We start from the raw sequence: 21,983 nt of genomic DNA, 5'->3' as shown, positions 1-21,983 counted from the left end.
AAAAAAGGAAGTGGACAATAGATGACGTGGTGTCCCGCTGAACCTCCTGCAAAGAATGTGGCACAGCGCACACACGCCTTTGTACTACTCGGCTCTTCCTACAGCATTCGAAGGTCTCTGTGACCTAGGCGATACCGGCCTCCGATTTCTTGTGATGTTCAATCATATACACATCATTGCCAATCTTGATGAGCACTGATATACGCATGGAGGAAAGGGCGAGGGAGCCGCCCAATTTTCTTTTGTGTCCTCGGGAGCGTACGAAAGTGCGCACTCCGGCTATCATATTATAGCCGCCAATAGGCTTTTCGGGTCAAGTCGACTTCTGTGTTCAGCGCAAGTATCAGGCATTTTACAATGCGCCTTAAAAACGAAAATAAATCAAACAATCACAAAGGTATGTAATGTAGGCCTACTGCACACCCACGTTGCCTTTATAAATTCAGCTGATAGCTTGAACGGGGGCTTGTGTGACACAGTCAGCCTCGCTATGCTGCTTTCCAGATTTCTATTTAATAATCATGTCAAATTTCTGCAGCATCGGACTCCAGTGTGCGAGATGTCCACAAGGTTTTTTCAAGTTTCCTAGCCAGAAGAGTGAGTGGTGATCGCTCACAACACTGAATGGCCGGCCGTATGTGTATGGACGGGATTTGCTTGTGACCCAAACAACCGCTAGACATTCTTTCTCGACTGTTGAATAGTTCATCTCCGCACGGGACAGAGACCTACTTGCGTAAGCAACCATTCTTTCGACTCCATCATGTAGCTGTATAAGAACGGCTCCCAGTCCGACGTTGCTTGCATCGGTATGAATGATCGTAGGAGCCTCTTCGTCAAAGTGGACTAGGACAGGTAGTGTCTGTAGGCGGTGTCTAAGTTCGTCGAAAGCGTCTTGCTGCTCGGCGGTCCACTGGAAAACAGCGTCATCCCGGGTAAGGTGAGTAAGTGGAGCGGCTATTCAGAAAAAAACTGCGATAAAGCGCCTGTAGTAGGAGCATAGTCCCAAAAACTGTCGAACAGCCCTTTTATCAACCGGAGTGGGAAACTTGGAAACAGCTGTAATTTTATCGGGATCTGGACGAACTCCATCACGGTTGACGACGTGACCTAGACGACTGACGACATGACCTTGCTTTTGCTTACTTTTTTTTTCGTTATCACGTTAGCCACCTTTTTGTTGCGGTTCCCCGCTGGTCATGGAGTGACTAGTAACGCGCACCACCCAGTTTGGAAGAGCGATCATCATCATCATCATAATCGTCGTCGTCATGATCTTCATTTATCATCTTTATTTTCCTTGGAAGGAGGAGGCGGGACAAAAAGTTGTAAAAACAGCTTGACAAGAGACGTGATCTATAAATTGACAACATGGCAGTTCACACATTTTTTATTTTAAACGGAGGAGTGCAGAAATTGGTAAGCACAAGATATTGAGGAAAGCGTGACACAATATATGATAATTACAAATAGCTGTACAAAATCTTTTGATGGTCTTTCCGACCATGTCATTATTACTGGAAACTTGATTTGCCCAGTGGTAGAAAGAATGTCAACTAACAAAATTATCAGGTGCTATAACCGAGGCAACTTTGATGGTATGAACTTAGCATTATCTTCCTTCTATGAGCAATTCATTGATGGGCATCTCCACCGCACGATTGAAGAAAACTGGCTGCTGTTAAAAAGTAAACTTCTTGGTCTAATTGACAAATTTATACCCGTACTAACGATGAGAACTCGAAGCACGGTTCCTTGGTTTACGCAGCAGCTCCGACGTTTGAACAATAAAAAAAAGCGTTTATATAAGCAGGCCGTCAAAAATGATAATTTACACTCTTGGAATAAATACAAAATATGTGATAAAGAATATCAATCATTACTAAAATCTACCCGCCGTCATTTTTTTAGCCATGATTTATCATTGATCCTTGCAAATAACCAACGCAGGTTCTGGCGAGTTGTAAACCCTAAAAGTAATCCAGACATTATCTTAAACGATGACAACGGCGTTTCAGTCCCCGATTCTGAATGCGCAGAGCAGCTAAATCAGGCTTTTTCAAGTGTTTTTAAAAGAGAGGATGTTTCATCCGCTCCCATTTTAAATAGTTCATACGCTACAACAATGCCGGATATTACTATCAGTGAAGCCGGTATTTTGTGCCTTCTTCAGAAACTGAAAATCTCTACAACAGCCGACAATAATGGCTTTAATAATAAAATCCTTAAAGGCATATCATTGAGCATCAGTCCCTTCTTAAGCGCTCTGTTTTCACAATCGTTATCTACCGGAACTGCACCTCAAGACTGGCTAACAGCTAAGGTTGTCCCTTTCTTCAAATCTGTTGACCGCTCTTCCCCGCTGAATTACAGGCCCATTTCCCTAACTAATACCATATGTAAACTCATGGAACATGTCGTACACAGTCAAGTCATAAACTATTTGGAAAAACATAGCGTCATTTCTAATTGTCAGCACGGTTTTCGTAAGGGTTATTCCTGCGACACCCAACTTGCCGGTTTTGTTCACGATCTTCACAAATCCATGGATGCCGGATGCCAGGTCGACGCGGTTTTTTTGGATTTCGCTAAAGCTTTCGATCGCGTTCCTCACCACAGATTAATTCTGAAACTAGCACAACTTAACCTTCACCCGGACGTTCTTAGATGGATTGAAGCTTTCCTATCCTCCAGGTCCCAATTCACCTTTGCTATGAATGCAAATTCTTCCTCTGTTCCGGTAACTTCTGGCGTCCCCCAGGGTAGCGTCCTTGGTCCTCTCCTTTTCCTTGTCTATGTTAATGATCTTCCCAACCCTGTATCTTCTCAAGTTAGACTGTTTGCAGATGACTGCGTAATATATCGTACCATTTCCTCTGATTCCGACCGTTCTACCTTGCAATCTGATCTGGACAAAATTAACCTCTGGTGTTCAACCTGGCTTATGTCACTAAACGTTTCTAAAACTAAGTTTATGTCCTTTACTAACGCTACTAACCGTATTCCCACTTAGTACTTCTTGAATAATGCGCCACTTGAGTTCACATCTTCTTACAAGTACCTTGGCCTTCACTTTCAGCAGGATCTAACATGGCAGCATCACGTCGAACTTACTCTTGCAAGCACTAACCGTTCGCTTGGGTTGCTAAAACGTAATTTAAAACATGGCTCCATCACAGTTAAAAAAGATTGCTTTCACCACTTTAATTCGCCCTAAATTGGAGTATGCTAGCGCCATTTGGGATCCTCATCAAGCCTACATCGTATCAAATATTGAATCCGTGCAAAACCGTGCTGCTCGGTTTATTTACTCTGATTATTCTTCCTTTTCCAGCGTCACTAACTTGAAAAACCGTGCTGAACTAGTTGATTTGGCACTGCGCCGGAAACATGCGCGCTTATCACTTTTTCACAAGCTTTATAACCACCCGTCACTGCGTGAAAGTTTTTTTGAAAGCCCCTCTGCTCTCTTTCCACGACGCGATCACCCCAATAAAGTTAAACGCCCACAATGTCATTTACTTCGTTTCGCACAATCATTCATACCGCGCACCATTGTTGAGTGGAATGACTTGCCAGCACATGTTGCCACCGAAAAAGATTCTAATAAATTCTTGCAGCTCTTGCACACTACGGTCACTAACTAGAATTTTTTTTCTGTAGTTTTTACCTCTAGCATAAATTTTGGCAGTAGCTTGCATACGCTGCTCTTGCTGCCGGCTATTTCTGCATACGCTGCCACTTGTTATGTTCTCTGTTCTTTGTTTTTGCGTTATATTGTTTTCTTTTTCAGCCAATATTGTGGGCGCAATAGTGTCAAGCAAATTCTTGAGGTCTTGCGAGTCATGTTCCCAATTTATCTGATTGTTTAACGATTGTACAACGCGGTATGGCTGTAGGTTGTATTTATTGTTTCTTCCCTTCGTTGCGACTAATTACTGGTTATAATGCGTTTTGTATTTTTGTTAGTAATTTTGTATAATGTTGTCTTGCCCCCCTCCCCCCTATGTAATACCCTCGCGAGAGGGCCTTTAGGGGTACACTGAATGAATGAATGAAAATATAAGTTTTCATATATTTTTATTTCTTGCTATGTAATTATACCGAAAAGTGTTCTCAAAAATCCGTTGGTGCTATAAGATACATGTTGCTAAGCCTAATTGCATTGCTGGTTTTTTCAAAATGGGTCAAAATGGTCTTTGAATAATTGGTTTAAAAAACCTGGCAAGGTATGATACAGCGACTGTTAGTCATAGTACCTCGATAGTACATCCATGTTTCTTTATGTCGTGTTTGTCGACTGTGGCGATTCTCTCTCAAATTAGACAGAGTTAATATAAAGTCATCGTTGCACTTGACAAAACGATTCTGTATTTGTAAAGTTTTATATTTGTACAGACAAAAAATAGGAAGAACGCTGAGCGGCGTTCCACATAGGCGGCGGACGGGTAAACACAGCAGCTTCCGCTACTAGACGCTGCCCTTTCGAGGCGCCAGCTATTGGCGATCATTAGCGCCATGACGCACTACTTCGCTTCACCTCTCCTAAACGGCAGCACCACCTGAATGTACAACTTAGAGGGAAGGACATAAGGCGCGTTCGTACAACTACCCGGTCATGACTTCATGGCTCAGCAGCCCATGTAAGACTATAGGATGGGGGCAGGACATACAGATGTAAATGCCCGGCCGGTACGCGAAAACTTCATTCAAAGTATGGTGCAAATGAGAGAACTGTACAGTATTCATAGCCATCCGCTTGACTCAGTGGCAATGTTAAACGACCTCGCTTCTTTGAAAAGATTTTAGTGCGACAATCATCAGCCGGGTTTTGCCTGGCGGCTTTTAACCATTGTATGTACCTGTTGTTTGTGTATGTCTAAAGAGGCATTAAATTAAAATGTAAAAGACTTCATGGCTCAGTCGGTAGAGCGTTTCACTCCTCCCGTTGCGGCCAGAGTAATCGTGGGCTTGAAACCTAGCGTCGCCGCGCCAATGGAACTTTTTCTGGCGTCATATCCGTGATAGATATGACGTATCTGAGGTTTGTGTACCCCGGCATAAAACACTTTCCTGTTAAAATAGGAATAATCTTTTATTTTGAGAAAAGATCCCCAGTGGCAGGAAGAAAATGTACATTGGTAAGGTATCCAATGGCTAATTTTTGTAACATCTGTATTCTTATATTTGTAACTACCGTAGTGCACCATACAGCACTGCAATATTGAATAGGTGAAACAACTAAGGAATTCCACAATAAAGCTTCCCTTTCGTTGGAATAATGTTTGTCAATCGCGCAATAGCACCAACTGCCGATGAAATTCCACAAGTTCTGGAATTTGGCTTTTCTGAGAGGCGAAAAGCAAAAAAGCCCGTGTGTTTGATATTTCGGCACACGTTAAAGATCACCAGGTGGTCAAAATAAATCCGGAGCCCTCACCTACGGCGCGCCTCATCGACTGCGTAGCGTCGGCACGTTTAGATTTTAGATTACTCGAAAATTTTAAGACTATTCACGACAAGCATCAGCCCGTTTCTGGGGTGTTCTACGAAGTTTGGCTACGGCCGCGCACCGACGATATAAAGACATTTATCTCTTTGTGGAGCTTTGTCGTCAAAGCTTCCATTGTGAGCCACACAACCCCGCCCAACCTTCCCTTTCCCAAATGAGACTTCCACCGTCTCATTCAATAAATTGCTTTACTTGTACTATTGGGGGATATTTTTAGGTGCGTTGGTTATTTATAGCAAAACTTTGTATTCCTCAGTGATTGCGGCCGTCCCGTCACAAAAACTCACTGCAGGGCAGCCAGCTTCACACAATTGGTTTCACAATTGGTTTCACCTGGCGTCATCGCGTTATAAAGCCGACGTCTATCCGGTTGCGTCTTCCCGACACGCTCGAAGCACTTTGGGTTTTGCATTTTGTACTTTGACCTAGGTTTCACCGGAGAAAGCTTTCGGTTTTAACCATCATCTCTTAAGAAAGGGACTTCGCTCTTTTGTATCCGGAAAATTAAGTTTACTGCCATGGACGACCGGGGCTCCAACTAGGGTAATTAATGGAAGAATGGCTCGCCTTCCTGCTGACGGGAAATACGTCCCGCCAGCGTGATCCTCCGACATGTCCTCACAACTCTTGGATGGTGCTGCTTCTTTGGTATGCTTCTGTTTCTCCGGGGCCTCTTACTTTTCGCAGAAAATCGCCGACCGCAGCTTACCCTTGCAGGCTACGTTCTTCTCCTTAGTGTGCACGCTTTTCGTAGAAGCGCTGTCTGGCTCCCTCAAAATGCGGCCATCGTAAAAAAAGACAAAAATACGAAAAAAAGCATGTCTTGAGCAACATTGCACTAAGGCAGGGGTCGGCAACCTGTTGAGGTGGAGGGCCGAGTTGCATGAAGCCGACACCGTGGAGGTGCGGACGGCAAATGCGGACGGCAATACGGCGCACCTTTATGCACATTCAACGAACTTATTGCATAGTGTTTCAGCACGATTCTCGAACGTGACGACATTGGGATCGGTTAGCCTGCTAAGCTTCCCTAACTCTGCCGGAGCAGCAATAAAGACTTTCATATTTGCCGCCTTTGCGATCCTCTTATAGTTATGACAAATGTCGTGCATCTAAAGCGCTGGCCGGAAGTGACGTCGTGTGTCGGCAAGTATTCGTTTTTTTTATTTATCTATTTTTCCTGCTGTTAGCTTGTAAGGACCGACACAGTGTGGTAACTGGGCGCTGCTTCACGCTTTTCTTCAACTCGTTCCGCCACAAACCGCTTCTACTGTACATGCGGGTTCGTCAAATAACGCCCATATGAATTCGTCCTTTCCCTTAATACCTCGGTCATACGGCAAACCTAACGACATCTGGAGCGAATGACATTAGCCGTTAAGGCTTCTACTTCGGCGCTAAACGAGAATCCAGAGTGGTGTTCATCGTGGATGGTATTCGGGGATTAAAGGAGTTCAGGGAACACATTAGCTTCAGGTTCCATACCAAATGAGTAGCCTCGGCAGCAGTGGCCCTCCCCTAAACAATTACGTTTCGTAACAAACGGACGAGTGACTGGGTCAAAAATTGTCAGTGTATCACTTATCTGTTTTTCCTGCGTGTTGCTTTCATACATAAAACGCAAACGACGCATTCGCAAACATATTCGAAAAGCTCCGCCATCTTCGCTGCCCCCAAGATGCGTATTTCTTGCTTACTTCTCTCGGATTGTGATGTCTATGTCAATAAAAATAGTGGCACACCCTTTTTATTTAAAAAAAGCCTATTCTGATTGTTTTCAATACGTCAAAAAGTTTTAAAAAGAGTATAGGGACACGTAGATTATTATCATGCAATTCTTCAAGTTTGCAAATCGTACCTGCTATCATTGTATCACAAATTTGTCTTTCTCAGTGTCGATCCGCCCGCCCCCACCGGATGTCACTAATATTATTGTCATCCACTTTAAATTAAATTTTATTTGCCGCGTAACAGGGGTATCAGTTTGCAGGACCACGGAGGGAATAATAAGCTGGTGCAGGTGTCGGTCGCGGAACATTTTGCTCACAACATACCCACGCCGGAGATTGGCCGAGATTGGGTAGAATATGCGCACGCCTTGCTAAAAACGCACTCTCGTTTAAACTTTCCCGGGATTCATTATTTTTTCGAGCTAATTTAGAGGGTAACCTTCGCATTTTATACACTTGACGACTTTTGGAAGCAAACATGCGCTGCGATGTTTCTTGCCGCCGGTGGGTGCTTAAAACAGTGCTTGAAATCCTCAATTTCGTCTCCCTTTTATTGTCCCCCTTCTCATTCCGCCTGGATAACCAAAATACCGGAAGCGGAATAAAATCAATGTTTTAACAGTGCTAAAATACTTATTCGATTATGGAGATGCCATAGGTTCTTCTGTGATTCACGTATAACAATAACTGAAGTGCAGTATATTTGAAACGTACTCGGATAAGATATAAAAATAATGAATCCGGTGACTAGTTAGCGTGCTAGCAGAACCAGAAGTCTGCTGGCCTCGTTCCATCGATTAAAAAAATATCCGCTGGTGCCTGCCTTCAGAAACAGAAACAAGAAGAAAAAAAAAGAAGAAGACGAAGGCTGCAAACTCCGTTCAGGTGAGGCGATGCTTGCCAACTTTTTACGCGGGAGTGTTGATCGGAAGCTGATATCATTCTTAGAGGACAGCCCACTAGCTTCGTTCCTCTTCGCACATTGCAATATGTCACCGCATTTGCATGCTCTTTGCTTTGGCGGCAACAATTCAGTGAGTGACGAATTCTTACTAGAGGGGCTACTTCCGACCGCCTGCGGTGCCTATGAATTTTACGTATACAGAAACTTGTCCACATGCATTGGTCATCAACCAATCCACTGTTTTCTTGTTTTAAACCTCCAATCGCGCATTTACCGCAGCTACGAGAACATTGACACTTAGAAACAACGTACTATATTGGCGCCTAGCCTATATTGCGGCCACATTTTAGGCGTCCCCTGCTGTTGTTGAATGTAGGCGTAGTAATGCTTCATCTAGATTACCATATATTGCCTCGGGGTAGTTACGTGTTAGACATACAGCGTACGGGTGTGGTTAAAATGCGCCTTTCCAGTTCTTGGTTTTGTCGTATGTGTGCTTGTGCGTCCTACCACATCATAGTATTTTTTATGAGTTGTTGCCGCCGATACCACCGTAAATTCATCCATTGCTTGCAAAGCATGAGAGCACCTAAATGGTGCCTTCTCGCCGCCGTGCGAACTGCCAGACGTAAGTGGCGTCCAGAATAACACCTAACTTCTAACTTATCTCATACTCACGATTAGTACAAGACAAAGACAGTCGCCTTTGTATGATCAGCGCCTACTGCAATTTTTTGCTATTGAGTAGTTATTAATTGTAGTTTTGCTACTGATCCACCTGCTTTATATGTTCAGAAAATTGGGTAAAAGCGAAGCATTCGTACAATTTTGAGTCATAAGTTATCAGAAGATGCTAAATTTCTTCTTCGCATGAATCTCTAGGTGACACTCAAGCCTTTTTGGCCCTGGCTTCAGATCCTACGGCAAAGAGTCACCGCCTTTTCATTCATCCCCCAGCAGACCCATTTAGGCGCTATACTTGTAGATAGCGCATACATCATCCGACTCACTCGTAACAGTACTTTTCAGAACAATATATCGGATATCACAATAAAGGACCATGGCACCGCCCACTTTCTAATATTAATAGAAGGTGCTTTGTACCACCAAGTACAATGCTGCGACTCCACATTATCTTTAGTAAAGATTGGTGCCGGCCTAGTTGGCTAAACATGGTTCATGATATACCCAGCGCAATCCTACAAACGATCCACATGATCGGTTGTAACCATTGAAGTAATTAGTATGTCAGCCCACGCAAAAGGCAATATTAGGGCGCGAACGGTAAGAATGCGACACAGAGTAATGGGATCGATCTGACGTGGTGGCGCATGTTAACAAGAATTTTATACGTCCAGGCGCTGTGCCCTCATTATGTGTGCCGTATTTGCTATCATCATACTCCTCAAAAATGTCATCCACTGGTGCGCTCTTACCTTTCATGCTGAAGCCGTGAAGGGTGGAGACCTACGGCTGCTGTGTGTTCATTGTTTTCGGTGTTTCTGTCTTCCCACCCGACAGGAGCCGTTCTCAACTGCTCCACTCTCTGCGCTCTCCGAGAAAGGTGAGCCCTATAGACCTCTCTTCTTTCACGCTTATCTCTTCGGTTCGGCCTCCAGGCTCCACGCACCGTCCACTGGTCCTAGGTCACGAACGCGTCCTCCCATCTCTAGCGCGTGCTGCCCTGAGCCGGCGTAAGGTGATCACTCGATGTGAGCGAGCAGTTGCTTTCGAGTTGGTTAAATGCCTGCTAAAAGCCCCTAAGCGCTATGAAAATTATCGGTTCTCTCAGAACTCGCTCAAAAATGTCGTGAGGCTGACATGCCATCGCAACTTTAACTATCTTGTATGTGTTTTGGGCTCTACTCTAGGTCGTTCAAAAATTTCAGACATTAAACAAACTTACACGTTTTAAACGAAATCGTTTGGTTTTAACAAAAACTACAAGAACCTCTGTGCTCCTTTAGCGAATATTACTTAAAGACCTTTTCGGGAACAACGCGACTAATATTCGTTTCGCCGCCGCTCTTTCAGTTAAAATTAGAGTGGTCTCGTGTTAGCTCGCTAAAAATGTGCAAATCTTGCACCTAGCCCCATGCACTTCGCTTATTCTGAGGTTGCTGGGAAAAAAGAGACGACAAATATCACGCATACACAGCTTCCGGCACAGCCGACTAGAACAATCATTGTTTTAGAAGATGCGGGAAGACGTTGGTGCCTAGTAATCTTGTCAGTATGCCTAAGAACACCAACAAAGATTGGGCTCGGTGTCAGCAACGTGGAAAGAAACGACCGTCGTTGGCCGGTGCCATTCGGGTGGCACCATTCCTGCCATGACTTGTCCCTGGGCCCGTCGGGGTGCTGCGTTGATAACCTTCTCGGGGTATGCCAACACAGCGAAGGGGGGAGGGGTGCCGCCCAATTCAAATTGATTCAAATTTAGATTCAAATTGAGGCTTAACACGCCTCAACTTCTAAGAACCGTGAGGCACGCTTTAGTGGTGAGCTCTGGATTAACGTCTAATTGCCTACACGGGTGTTCCAAACATTTTCAAACACGCGGTCAATCCGGGGAGCGGCGTGTCGCGCGCACCCTCATTGCGCACCATGAAGGCTATGCAATCAATTATAAAGTGAGTAGCATTGTTGGACCGGAACTCCGTCAAAAGAAAAACGCGCCGCCACGTTCCCAGAGGGGATGCAACTGCTAGGAATAAAAAATGCACATTCATAAATAATACCTGCCCTTCAAACTAATAAATGTCAGTAACTCTTGCCCTGCCCTTTTTTGTGACTTTCCATACTAGTGTAGTTATTCTGCACTCTATAAATACGTAGCCAATCCGCATCCAGAGAAGACGCCACGAAACCCAAAATAACGCCTACGGCATGGCATGTAGATATGCTCATCTGTCTAACTTTTGACTGAGTAAACTGATCACGAACTTGCATTCGTTATATACCGGATGTAGGGTACCTGCTAGTACGCATTTGTTTCGATTAATAGTGCAGTAACTGCGCAGTGGCACCGTAAAAACACTAGGAAAATAAACAGTAAACAAGGTGTTTACAGGCCCAGCGTAAGTGCGCCAAACTCTTCAGAAGCCATAAACAGTCAGATGATTGAGCTAGGGCTTTCACAATTAGACACAGAAGTGCTGCACGGAACAAATTCAAATGCAAGCATAATAAGTGTAAAATAACGCAGCTTCCAAGATATCCATCGGACGTTGACAATTAGGGTTTCGGGTATCAACATACAGGTATCCACACCGGTTATTCATTTCCAGAGTAAATAACTACGCCTCCACGTGACCCGGGATGACTCATGAAGAGTTCTGCAATTTTGTTACCGGCCTTTTTCACCGCTTAAATTGAGCTTTCTCATCTTTTATCCTATCCTCTCACGGCTTATGGGATAATGCGCGGTCTGAATTCCGGTTACAAGTTACGTTGTAACCTTCACATTCGCACTTGCAGCTAAACGGACGCCGAACTCGCCGCTGTTGGTGCCAGCGTGTGCAGAAAGCTGATTCGCCCATGAATACAACTTCGTTCCATTCGTCCACGGTCTACTCCTCTGCCGCCAGTGCGAGCTCCAGTCGTTATGGCTTCTGGCGGCCGGCCGGGTGAGGTTTTTTGCGTTGCCACGTGACTCCCAATGCCTGTCTTCTTCTGCCTTCCGCATATTTAGTCACATGCCGTTAAAGTGACGTTACTAATGCATTTCCAGGGGGGAACGAAGTGTGCCACAGCAGGAGCGATGATCCGTCAGTAGTCCGATTCATCGGTCACTTTTGGACAGTGGGGCTCTTCGATTTGCCGTCTCGGACTCACCGCGGACTCCCCGAGAAGCAGTCCGGCATTCGATTTTTCCATGTATCCCTATGGCTTCGGGCAATACTCGGACTACCCGCGGACTATCCGCGGCGAGTCCGAGACTGTAAATCGAAGAGCCCCAGTGATTGCCCTCGGCTTGAATAGGTGATATCACCGTCGTCACGGCAGACCTGACAAATTCTACTTGGAGAAGTCCTTGCTCGCCCTGCGCGCCGAGAAAATTCGCGCGTAGCGCAGCTTTCAATGCAGAGTGGCCCGAGGGGCTGCCTTCTTCGATATGGCCATGCAGAACAAGTCACGTTTTATTCCCTTAATTGCTGTCACTGTACAATGGGCAGCACGGATAGAAGCACCTTATAGTGACCCGTTGCAGTAAACTGACAAAGCACAATGTGATATTTTGTTCTTGTTTTTCAAACAAATAAGCCATCGCACTTGGTTTTAGTACATGATACCAGCAGTGTGTTCATGACTCAACGACCTACAAGGATTCAATCATGCGTTTTACCTATATCATCGACTTGCTGAAACATAAGTTAGGATTTTCTTAATGTGATGACGGCAAAACGGCACCTGACCAACGTATTATATTGAAGCTGTAAGGAATACACCGAAATGTAAAAAAAAAACAGCGCGAACAAAACCTCCGCTAACATTCCTTCCTTCAGCCCAAAGTACTTATTTATTCAGTATGCATTTTCGCTGAATTCAAACTCATTTACGCGCCATAAATGGCCTTCTATCCAGTTTTTAAAGTGGAAGCTTTCTTGGTGGGACCGATGGCGTTCTGTTAAAAAATTCTAATGTATGTCCCCACAGACGTATTCGACAGCCGAAAAGCTCCGATAAGATCTCTGGGCACAGGTCGCGTGCGTGAAGCCGAGCTTCCATTCTGTGGAAACGGTTACTTGAAAATCGCGAAAAAGGAATGGTGCTAGCTAAAATAGTATACGCATCGATCATGAAGTAGGAGCGCAATATAATACCTCTCATCTCATGAACCACGTATCGGTGTACATTTACACCGTTCATAGATGCGTTCACTTAGCGCGGGGAAAGTCGTCGCAAGGGGTCGTTCTTCGATTGCGATTCGTGACTTTGAAGGCTTGATGATCGATTGACTCACTTTCCTTGGATTGTAAGACGCTTTCTCTCTTCTCCCAACTGTCTTTAAGAAGGGATGGTAAACTTTTTATTCATAGTAAACTGCACAAACTTACCTGAAGCAGTGCATGAGTGCTGACAAACATTATCCCCGCTTCGAACAGGACTCTTCCTCAACATCAGGCTGAATGGAAATGATTTTCATCTTGATCAAAATACGGTTACACCCTGAAGCTAAGAAGCCGCCTGCTTTCACTAAACGCTTATTTTGGGGCTCTTTTTGGCGCAATTTGGGGCATAATCACCAGCCGTAATGTACTCTGAATCGATAAAATGAGACGAAGGGGCACTGCAACAACAAAAAAAGAGGCTCAGACGTGGAGCTAGAGAAATTGGCGCTGTGGAAATTAGAGTGTTGTACTTATGCAGGTGCCAGACATCTAATTGTTTGCACATTGTTGCCAAATTATGCACAATCTTACAGCTGCGAAACGCTTCCACGATTTCCCCACCCACCAAGTTAAGAAATATGCTCTCCTGTACCAAGCTTTCCGGCAGCAGCTGGTTCGACACAGATGAGGCCGGAAAAATTAAACATCCCCAAGCCAGTCAAGGTTTGTAATCCAGGGAGAACTACGAGGCATTGGTTACAGCTGGCCGTAGGCATATGCACAATGGGAGGGGAGGGAGGCGATGTGCGCGCCCTAATCATCTAAAGGGTTCGAATTCTTCACTTTTACTGAGGCGGCCCTGCCTGTCTCACCATTGTTTTAAGCCCCCGCTTAGGGCTATGCAGGTTTTGGCGAAAATTGTGGCCCTTCATATCGCATTACGAAAACGGCACTCTCCACTATTAACAGCGGACAGCCGGAAACGCCATTCGGGCCATTATGAGAACCCCTTCATCATTTCACTTTCATTTTTGCCTCCATGGCTGGCTTTCTCGACCAATGCCTCATAGGAAGGTTGTTTCTCTACAGTATGTCTGCAGGAGACCAGGAATGTTAAAATCCAAAAATACGCCGACTATCGTTGGTATCATTTATCATGGCTAACAGAAGTCTGTTGAAGAAAAGGCAGGCATTCTCTGTTTTCTACCGTGCCGCGTATGTCATGGGGCGCAAGAGCATCAAAAGCGGCGTAAAACTTTGGAGAAAGAAGGAAACGCGATGCCGTTTATTTATTTATTTATTTATTTATTTATTTATTTATTTATTTATTTATTTATTTATTTATTTATTTATTCACTTGTTTATTGAAGTATATAAGTAATTCGAGTAATATTGCAAACATTATTTATTGTATAAAATTTATGTCAGGGGCGCTACGGTCAAATTTGGCTCCCCCTATGGGCAGCCATGCGGAGGCTTATACTACCGTTCAGAGAATCGGAGTTGCTCGATATAAGCCGATCGCGAAACTCTCCATAGGCCCCATGTATCAAAAGGCGGCCCGTGGGTGCCCCCCCCCCCTTCCAGCGCTGGGGCAAGCAGGGACAAGCACGGGAGAGTTGACGGGCCCATAGAGTTTCATACAAATATATACTAGAGGGAAATTTGTCGCTGCAGTCGCGGGCTGCCGCGGTGGCGCCATTGCTGCTAGCGACGTTCCTCCCCTGCTTGGCTTAGATAGCCATACGGCTTCTTTTTTGGCTTGAAGCCGAAATTAATGAAAAAAAAGTAACATTTTTTTTTTGTTCGTCGTACATTAAGCTTCTAAAAAACTACTGACATTTTGGAGGTTCAATTTTATGACAACACAAATTCCATAAACTATCTAAGGTAATATTGTTGCTTTTTTGCAGCCAGAGCCAACGTTTCAGCCTGTTCATGAGCCATGCCAAGGACAAGTGGAACGTATACCTGCCGGGTACATGACGGCACGCTCGCTGAAGCGCGGCTCCCCTAGACAGTGGCGCCAGATTTCCCTCTAGTATATATTAGTACGAAACTCTATGGGCGGTCCTGTGATTTGTCGGCAGAAAATTGCAGTAGTGGTCAAGTGCTTGCGGTTGCTGCCGTAAATCATAAAAATAAAAACCGAGGAAACACAAATATATATATATTGCCTAAGTTCTGTTTTCTAATTTAAAAAGCAAGAGTCATTTTATTAAATTTTGTTAATAACGAAATGTTAAGCAAAGTCCCGTTTTCGTACCCTAGGTGCCGGGCCGGTACACTTGCCCCTCAGCTTCCACAAAGCCCGTGGGCTCGCACCGCCCGGATTCTGAAGCGGAGTTTCGTAACTTTATAGTATGTCGAAGAACTCTGCAGTGAGCTAGAATATTCTACTTTACTTCACCTTGGTAGTGGCTGAAGCTACGAAAGCAGCATGGTCAGTGCCGTCTGGGCGATTTGCTTTGACGAAACTATAAGGGAGGTGAAATCGAGAACGTAACACGTAAATAGAGCTATCACTGCCTCACTCAATGACGCCACGAGTCTCACTTGGTGTTATCTTGCCGGCGCATGGTCTACGCCACTGACTGCGCGTAAACTGCCTGGGAGGGTGTATGCGCTCTGCTCCTGAGCGCGTGCTCGTTTCGCGCTTTCGTGTGATAATGTTGTTCCGTACAGTAGCCATGGGTCACGTTAGCTTTGCTACGGATTTATCGTTTATAACACAAAAATGGTGATACTAAGTGCTCAATAGGCTTACTCTTCGTCCCCTTTCGAGATAAATTCTGTTCCTGAATCACGCATGATCATTTGCTCGAAGGCTGGTGCACGCTACCGAAACTGACGTAGAACGAATGACAGGCCGCCTATGCTCACGCGGGGCTCCGAACCAGCCCCGCGGTGTAGTGTCTCTTTGCACACCAGTCCCTCCGTACTCACAAGACTTTTCAAAGCCGCCGCCTTCAACACTTGGCGCTGCAGAGCGCAGCGTGCGGTTACCGCTTTATCTTGCCCTGACGGCGTTCGATTTCGTCGTGCGCTTGTTTCTGCCTCCGGCCAGGGCCTTGTCATCGATGCCCGAGCTGACTCTGGTGTTGGCGCTGCTGGTCCTGTGCCTATCCGTGGCCGTGCATCACGGAGGGTCCTGGCGCGCCGACCAGCGAGGCCCTGTGCAGGGAAGGCCCGCCAGCTGCCGCATCTCGGGCCGTGGGCTCAGCTCCGACGAGAAGATGAGCCTGCTCAGGGCGCACAACGAGCTCCGGAGCAAGGTGGCCGTAGGACTCCTGCCGGGACTCAAGCCGGCTAGCAACATGCTCGAGCTGGTGAGACGCCCCGACTGGTCAAGCTGTTTCCCGTCTCGGCCAATACAGCTATCATAAAAAGAGCGGCGGCTGAACAGGATTCGCCTGATCGCTATGAGGAAAACAGCTCGACGGACCGGACACAAAGCTTGATTGTAGGGCTTGAGGCGCAGACGCAACGCAGGCGATGAGGCGCGCCGTAGGGGAGGGAATCTTGACCATCTGGGAATCTTTAACGTGCGCCGAAATCTCGTACACACGGATGTTTCAGGGGCTGCGGTGTCTCCTGTCGTCGTCGTAATCGTCTCATGCAGTTACGGCTATAAAACACCGGGAAACTGATTTACACCTTGCGTTAGAAAGTAACGCGTACTAAAAAACACCGGGACACTCGTTTATGCCTCGCGATAGAGCGCTACAGCAAAGTTGTGTACCTGTACACCCCAACGGTTTCACCTCTGTCGGCAAAAACGCCAAGGCACCACGAATACATTTATACACTGCATGCTTCGCCCCTCACCAGGTTTCAAGTTAGTGGAGATGGCCCGGGATTGTTTTGTTGTTTTTCGCCTCCATCAAAAGAGCGGCCACCGCGGCCGGGAATCGAACCCTCGTCGTCGTGCTCAGCAGCCCAACGCTTTAGCCACTGAGCCACCACGGCTGGTGGGTGGGGCACAAGAAAAATGATACAAACAAGTGCGCTGAGTTTACCTTAGAGTAAGTGTTTCTATTATTTCTCTTGTTTCCAGTCCGTCGGGAGGTTTTCATCGCTTGGATCATGTACAGTCGCAAGCTTTGTGACAGTAAACACGTGAAGCCGCACAGTAGAGGGGGGATTAAAAGAAATGCGAACGGAACGCACAGCCTCTGACGCATGCTGCACCGCCTGGCTGCACTGACAGTAAACTGCGCGCATGCGCACTTCTTCGAGAGCGTTTGAGAGCGTGGCCTACGTTTAATGGAAATGCTTGATCAAGAAGCGACCCCAGTCGTTTATTTTGAGGCGCCTTTCACGCTGTGTCGCCACTCAGCGGGATGATCGTTGAACGGCATCATGCTAGCGGCAATCAGCCTGCTGCGCGATTGGCTGCCGAATGTAGTAGATAACAAGATGCTCAGTGGCGACAGAGCACGGAATGGCGCCTCAACATAAGTTACCGGCGTCGCTTCTTTACCAAGCATTTCCCCTAACATTAGGCCGCACTCTCAAACGCCCTTAAAGAACTACGCATGCGCACAGTTTACTGACCGTGCAGCCAGACGGTACGGCATGCGTCAGAGGCTGTGTGCTCCGTCGTTTGTATTTCTTTTAATCCCCCCTGTACATGCAGAGCGGTCTAGCGATAGGTTGGGTAACTTTCGTAGTTCGTACATTTGGCGGATTCCCTGACCCTGACAACTATTGATTGTGCTGTTGTCTGCTTTGGTTAGCTACTTCAGATAAGTGAAAACGATTTCAGAGGATAGATGTACACCCGGCGTCAAAATAAGCCGGGGAACGCGAGCGCGTGGCAAAATGCATTGCCGCGACATCAGACGTTGCACTTCTGGTGTCGGGACATCGATGTGCGCGTGCGCGTCCAACCACGCTCGCTAGCCTGTCTCTTACTTCGCTTCAAACGGTAGCGCTGATCACATTCAGAGCTTGGCGCCAGGGGTCACTTTCTATGCTCAGCATGTCTTGCTCGCACACGCTTCAGCGGCCGAGGGTGAGAGTGAAGATGCGTTGCTCGCCCTGCCCTGCTATGACAGATAACTGATCTTGCCCGTCTCGCGGTGACAACATTGTGTCCCACATATGCTCTCCCACTTCAGTATTTCTAACAGCGACGCTGTTCTTGGGCTGGGCTTGACTACAGCGTGTTCTTGTATCGTTTTACGCTCCCACCGGAGTTCCCAGCAAAGCGTTTGTGTTTACAGGTAAAGCCGACTTTATGAAGATCGGCGGAAGCCTGGTCTTTGCAAGCTGGCCTCCCGACACTGCCTTTTGCGCAGCGAAGCATGGAAATCTACGGAGGCAGTATGATTAAATAAAACGGCTTTAACGCATGTGTTAATAAATGTATCCAAAAACAAGTTCTATGAAACTATGCTGATAGGACGATTATACCGCTATGCCGAGTTTAGTTGACTTGTCGTAATTAGGTAGTGAATTTGTAGATGTTGGAGAATTAGTTTGGTGTCATTATAATGCAATCTACGGAGAGAGATTGCCATGTATTGGAGAAAACGGTAGTAACGGCGGCTCCGCGCTGTTTCAGTAGATATCAATCATAATCGGTGCAACGAGTTTTAATGTTTTTTTCGTAAAACATGCAATTGGTTGTTAACTAAGAATGAGTACACAAACAGAACACGAACTGAAGCGAGAAATAATCTATTTTATGAAGGTGTGATGAGACTTCAACTTGCACACGTTCTGAAACAATTAAAAAAGGGGAAACGGGAGAAGAGTGCGGCGTGGTCCTTGGTCTGACAAAAAATTTACAAAAAATTCAGTGCCCTTCTACTCTGTGAAGAAGGATGACCATCAAAGCTGCGATGCCAAGCCTCAACGTGAGCTTTGACTGGGTCCAAGGTGTGCACGAAGCAAAACACGTTTGTTTGTAATTTGCGATTCAGCATACTTCCCGGTTAATTGACTGAATGAACTTTTGATTAACTAGAGTTTTCTTCCGGTGGACAAACATGGGGCTGTCCGTTTCCCTACCGTAAAATCATATATGTACTGACAGGGGACGAGAATTACACAATATTTACACTGTGAACCATGCAATTTTGGAAAAATATAAAACCCGGCTTTGTGTTAGATTCGTCTTAGCGGATAATTGTCATATAATTTGTTTCGGTATACATTCAATAAAACAAGCGTTACAGCCACTTTATGTAATGGTATTCCCTCCGAAGATTGACTTAACTGTTCAACAGTCGATGTGGGAAAGCCATCTTACAAAGATCAAGCTTACAACGATCCCCTTAATGTCTGCTTCACCTCCTAACACAAATGAATTGCTGGGAAGACATTTTAAGGAACAGCCCTTTGGCGCCTTTCTCTGGGCTCAGCCGCGTCGGCGTCGTCGTGACCGAGCGAATGATGTGAAGGCCGACGAGTGAAGGAAAGCAAAGGAGGAGAATGTCAAGAAATTGGGAGGGGAGTAGGTTCGCCGTGGTGGCGCCAAACAGCGCTCTCCGAAAGTGTGCGGTGGGGGAAGGAAAGGGGCAGTATGCTGTGCCCGCACGAGGCGCTCGACGCTTGGAGAAAACGTGAGGGGTACGTTCACGCGACAATGATATGCGCTCGCCTAATGCTATGTTCGGACTAAATACGTAACAGCAGTATCGTGCGCTATGGACGTAAAAAAGCGGCGTTTTACACAGTTCGGTTGGCTGAGACGTCAAATGACGTCATTACTTAAAGATATTACGACAATTCCGACAACACTCTGAACCCGGCCTAAGACGCAGTTCTTGTCAACATCTTGTCTACATTCTTGTCTACATTGCTCTATTGCCGGAGACGATCTGCTGGATCCTAGCCATAGACAGCTTTCCTGTAAAAAAATGCAGTATTTAAAACTAAGATAGCAGTCCCGTTTCCATGTATCCTTTGCCAAAGCAGCGCAGAGCGAGCAGCGCATCTTCACCCTCGCCCTCGGCCGCTGAAGCGGTGTGCGAGCAAGAGGGGTTGCCCAAAGAAAGTGGCCCCTGGCGTCAAGCGCTGAATGTGACAAGCGTTGCCGTTTGAAGCCAATGAAAAGACAGGCTAGCGAGTGTGGTTGGACGCGCACGCGCACATCGGTGTCTCGATACCAGATGTGCAACGTCAGATGTCGCGGCGATGCATTTTGCCACGCGCTCGCGTGCCCCCGGCCTATTTTGACGCCGGGTGTACAGCTAGGGGCGTTCCATTAAGCACGAAGCCCGGAGAATATATTCAAACGTTTGATTTTCGCTGCCTGATTGGGCGATAAGAATGCGTTATCCTCACGTCTTCCTATTTCCAAATGCCGTGACGTAACTACATTGCAGCAGGCAGGCGCGCGATAAAGCGCTTTCAGGGAGTGCGCCCGCTAACCGCGCCAACTGCGACAACACGCGAGTCTGTCACTAGAGCGCTCTACATGTGTTGAGCGGCACGCGCTCGCATGTTTACTGTTATAAAACTTTTGCCTGTACCAACCAGACCAAGCTTCAACACGTTTGAGATTCATCTGAAATCTCCGCACCTGTAGTGGAAGCAGGGTGCCTATTCATAGGAAAAATCGAAACCACAAGAAGCCGAATAGTGCATTTTGTTTTACAGGGCCACAAACAGCGTCAGAGGGTAATTGTAAGTGATTGGAAGCACTCGCTTTAGTCGGCAGTGATTCTTCGACTTAGCATAAACAATTGGAGGGGATATCCCATTCACGATGACCTACAGCGCGCAGGCGCGTGTCGGTAGGCGCTGAAACACCGTTCAGCAGGGCCCTGCTTCGCAGGGCGGAATGATAGGGAAGGAGGAAACAACGGTTACGGAGAATTAGAGAACGCTTGGCAGTTGTTATGATCAGGCAGTCTACGGGAAGCTCCAAAATGTATAGCCCAAGCGCAAGGCCTGTGGGGTGAAATTACGCTTTTACCGCGCCTGCCCGTCCTCCGAGCATCTTCGCGTTGCCTGCTGCGTTGGGCATCGCCAGCAAGCCGACTCTCGCCTCATTCTGTTCAAGCCACGAAATTTGGCTCCTAGTATACACGCGCGACATAACGATGCTACAGTACAAAAAGGCTTTCAAGCCGCAATTAAAATCTAGATCGTAGTGTGGGGCTCCCTTCACGAGCGGAATATCAATGAACTAAGCATTCTGCGTATATGCTCATACAGTGTAGGTGGTGATTCCGAAGGCTATCACAGTGGCGCGAGAATCCAGCATCTCACGCACACGCGTATTGCGGTTGTTCGCACGTTAAAATAGTACACACTCTTATCGACGTGATACTGGTGCCAAGATAGGCAATCGTCAGAGGTACTACAAATGGATAGCTCGCATGTGACGCCACTACTGCCGTTTCTCGAGTACTCCTCTCAGCTTCCCCATTGCTGCGGCAGATAGGCATGGTGGACAGCCTTTCACCACGCAAGCGGTGCTCTAACATGGCAGCTACGGTGACGTCAACACAAGCAATGCACAAACTTAAACTTAAGCCGTCTTGTTGCACGATGCAGAACTACGACGAATTTTAATAAGATTATCCCGTGCAGCAAGAGCGCGGCATTTGCAGCGAGCAGACTCTTGCAATGCTACGTAGGGTATTGAGTAAACCCGCCTTTAAAGAGTTAACCGAATAATTCAAGCTGTTGAGTACGCCGGCCGCATCCGTGACATGCGCTTTGCGCTCCCTTCGCTATGCATTGGTGCCGACAACGTCGATGTCGCATCACAATCCATGGTTTCTCGTCGATGCAGCCCCGTCGCGGTTGCTCAGTGGCTAAGGCGTTGCGCTGCTGAGCACGAGGACACGGGTTCGATTCCCTGCCGCTGTGGCCGCTCTTCTGATTTAGGCGAAAAGCATAAACGCCCGTGTGTACGAGATTTCGGAGCACGTTAAAGATCCCCGGGTGATCAAAATTAAGCCGGAGCCCTCCGCTACGGCGCGCCTCATCGCCTGCGTTGCGTCGGCGCGTTAAACCCTTCAATCAATCAATCAATCAAT

At 46.6% G+C, this 21,983-nt stretch overlaps 1 protein-coding gene across 1 annotated transcript in view; it reads left to right on the top strand.

Annotated features, from left to right (window-relative positions):
• The first annotated feature begins 15,681 nt into the window (after positions 1-15,681).
• Positions 15,682-21,983, top strand: part of LOC144163300 (scoloptoxin SSD976-like) — a 64,808-nt gene continuing 58,506 nt past the window's right edge. The window contains exon 1 of the mRNA XM_077694214.1: positions 15,682-16,310. Within this exon, the coding sequence (XP_077550340.1) occupies positions 15,843-16,310 (468 nt within the window). The 5' untranslated portion in view covers positions 15,682-15,842. The remainder of the gene's footprint in view (positions 16,311-21,983) is intronic.

This window comes from Haemaphysalis longicornis, unplaced genomic scaffold (assembly GCF_048455015.1).
Source record: "Haemaphysalis longicornis isolate Haplotype H1 unplaced genomic scaffold, Haemaphysalis longicornis Haplotype H1 scaffold_1, whole genome shotgun sequence".
In the NCBI taxonomy this organism is placed as follows: Eukaryota; Metazoa; Arthropoda; class Arachnida; order Ixodida; family Ixodidae; genus Haemaphysalis; species Haemaphysalis longicornis.
The sequence above is the reverse complement of the archived record's forward strand: the minus strand, read 5'-3'. Positions and strand labels throughout refer to the sequence as shown.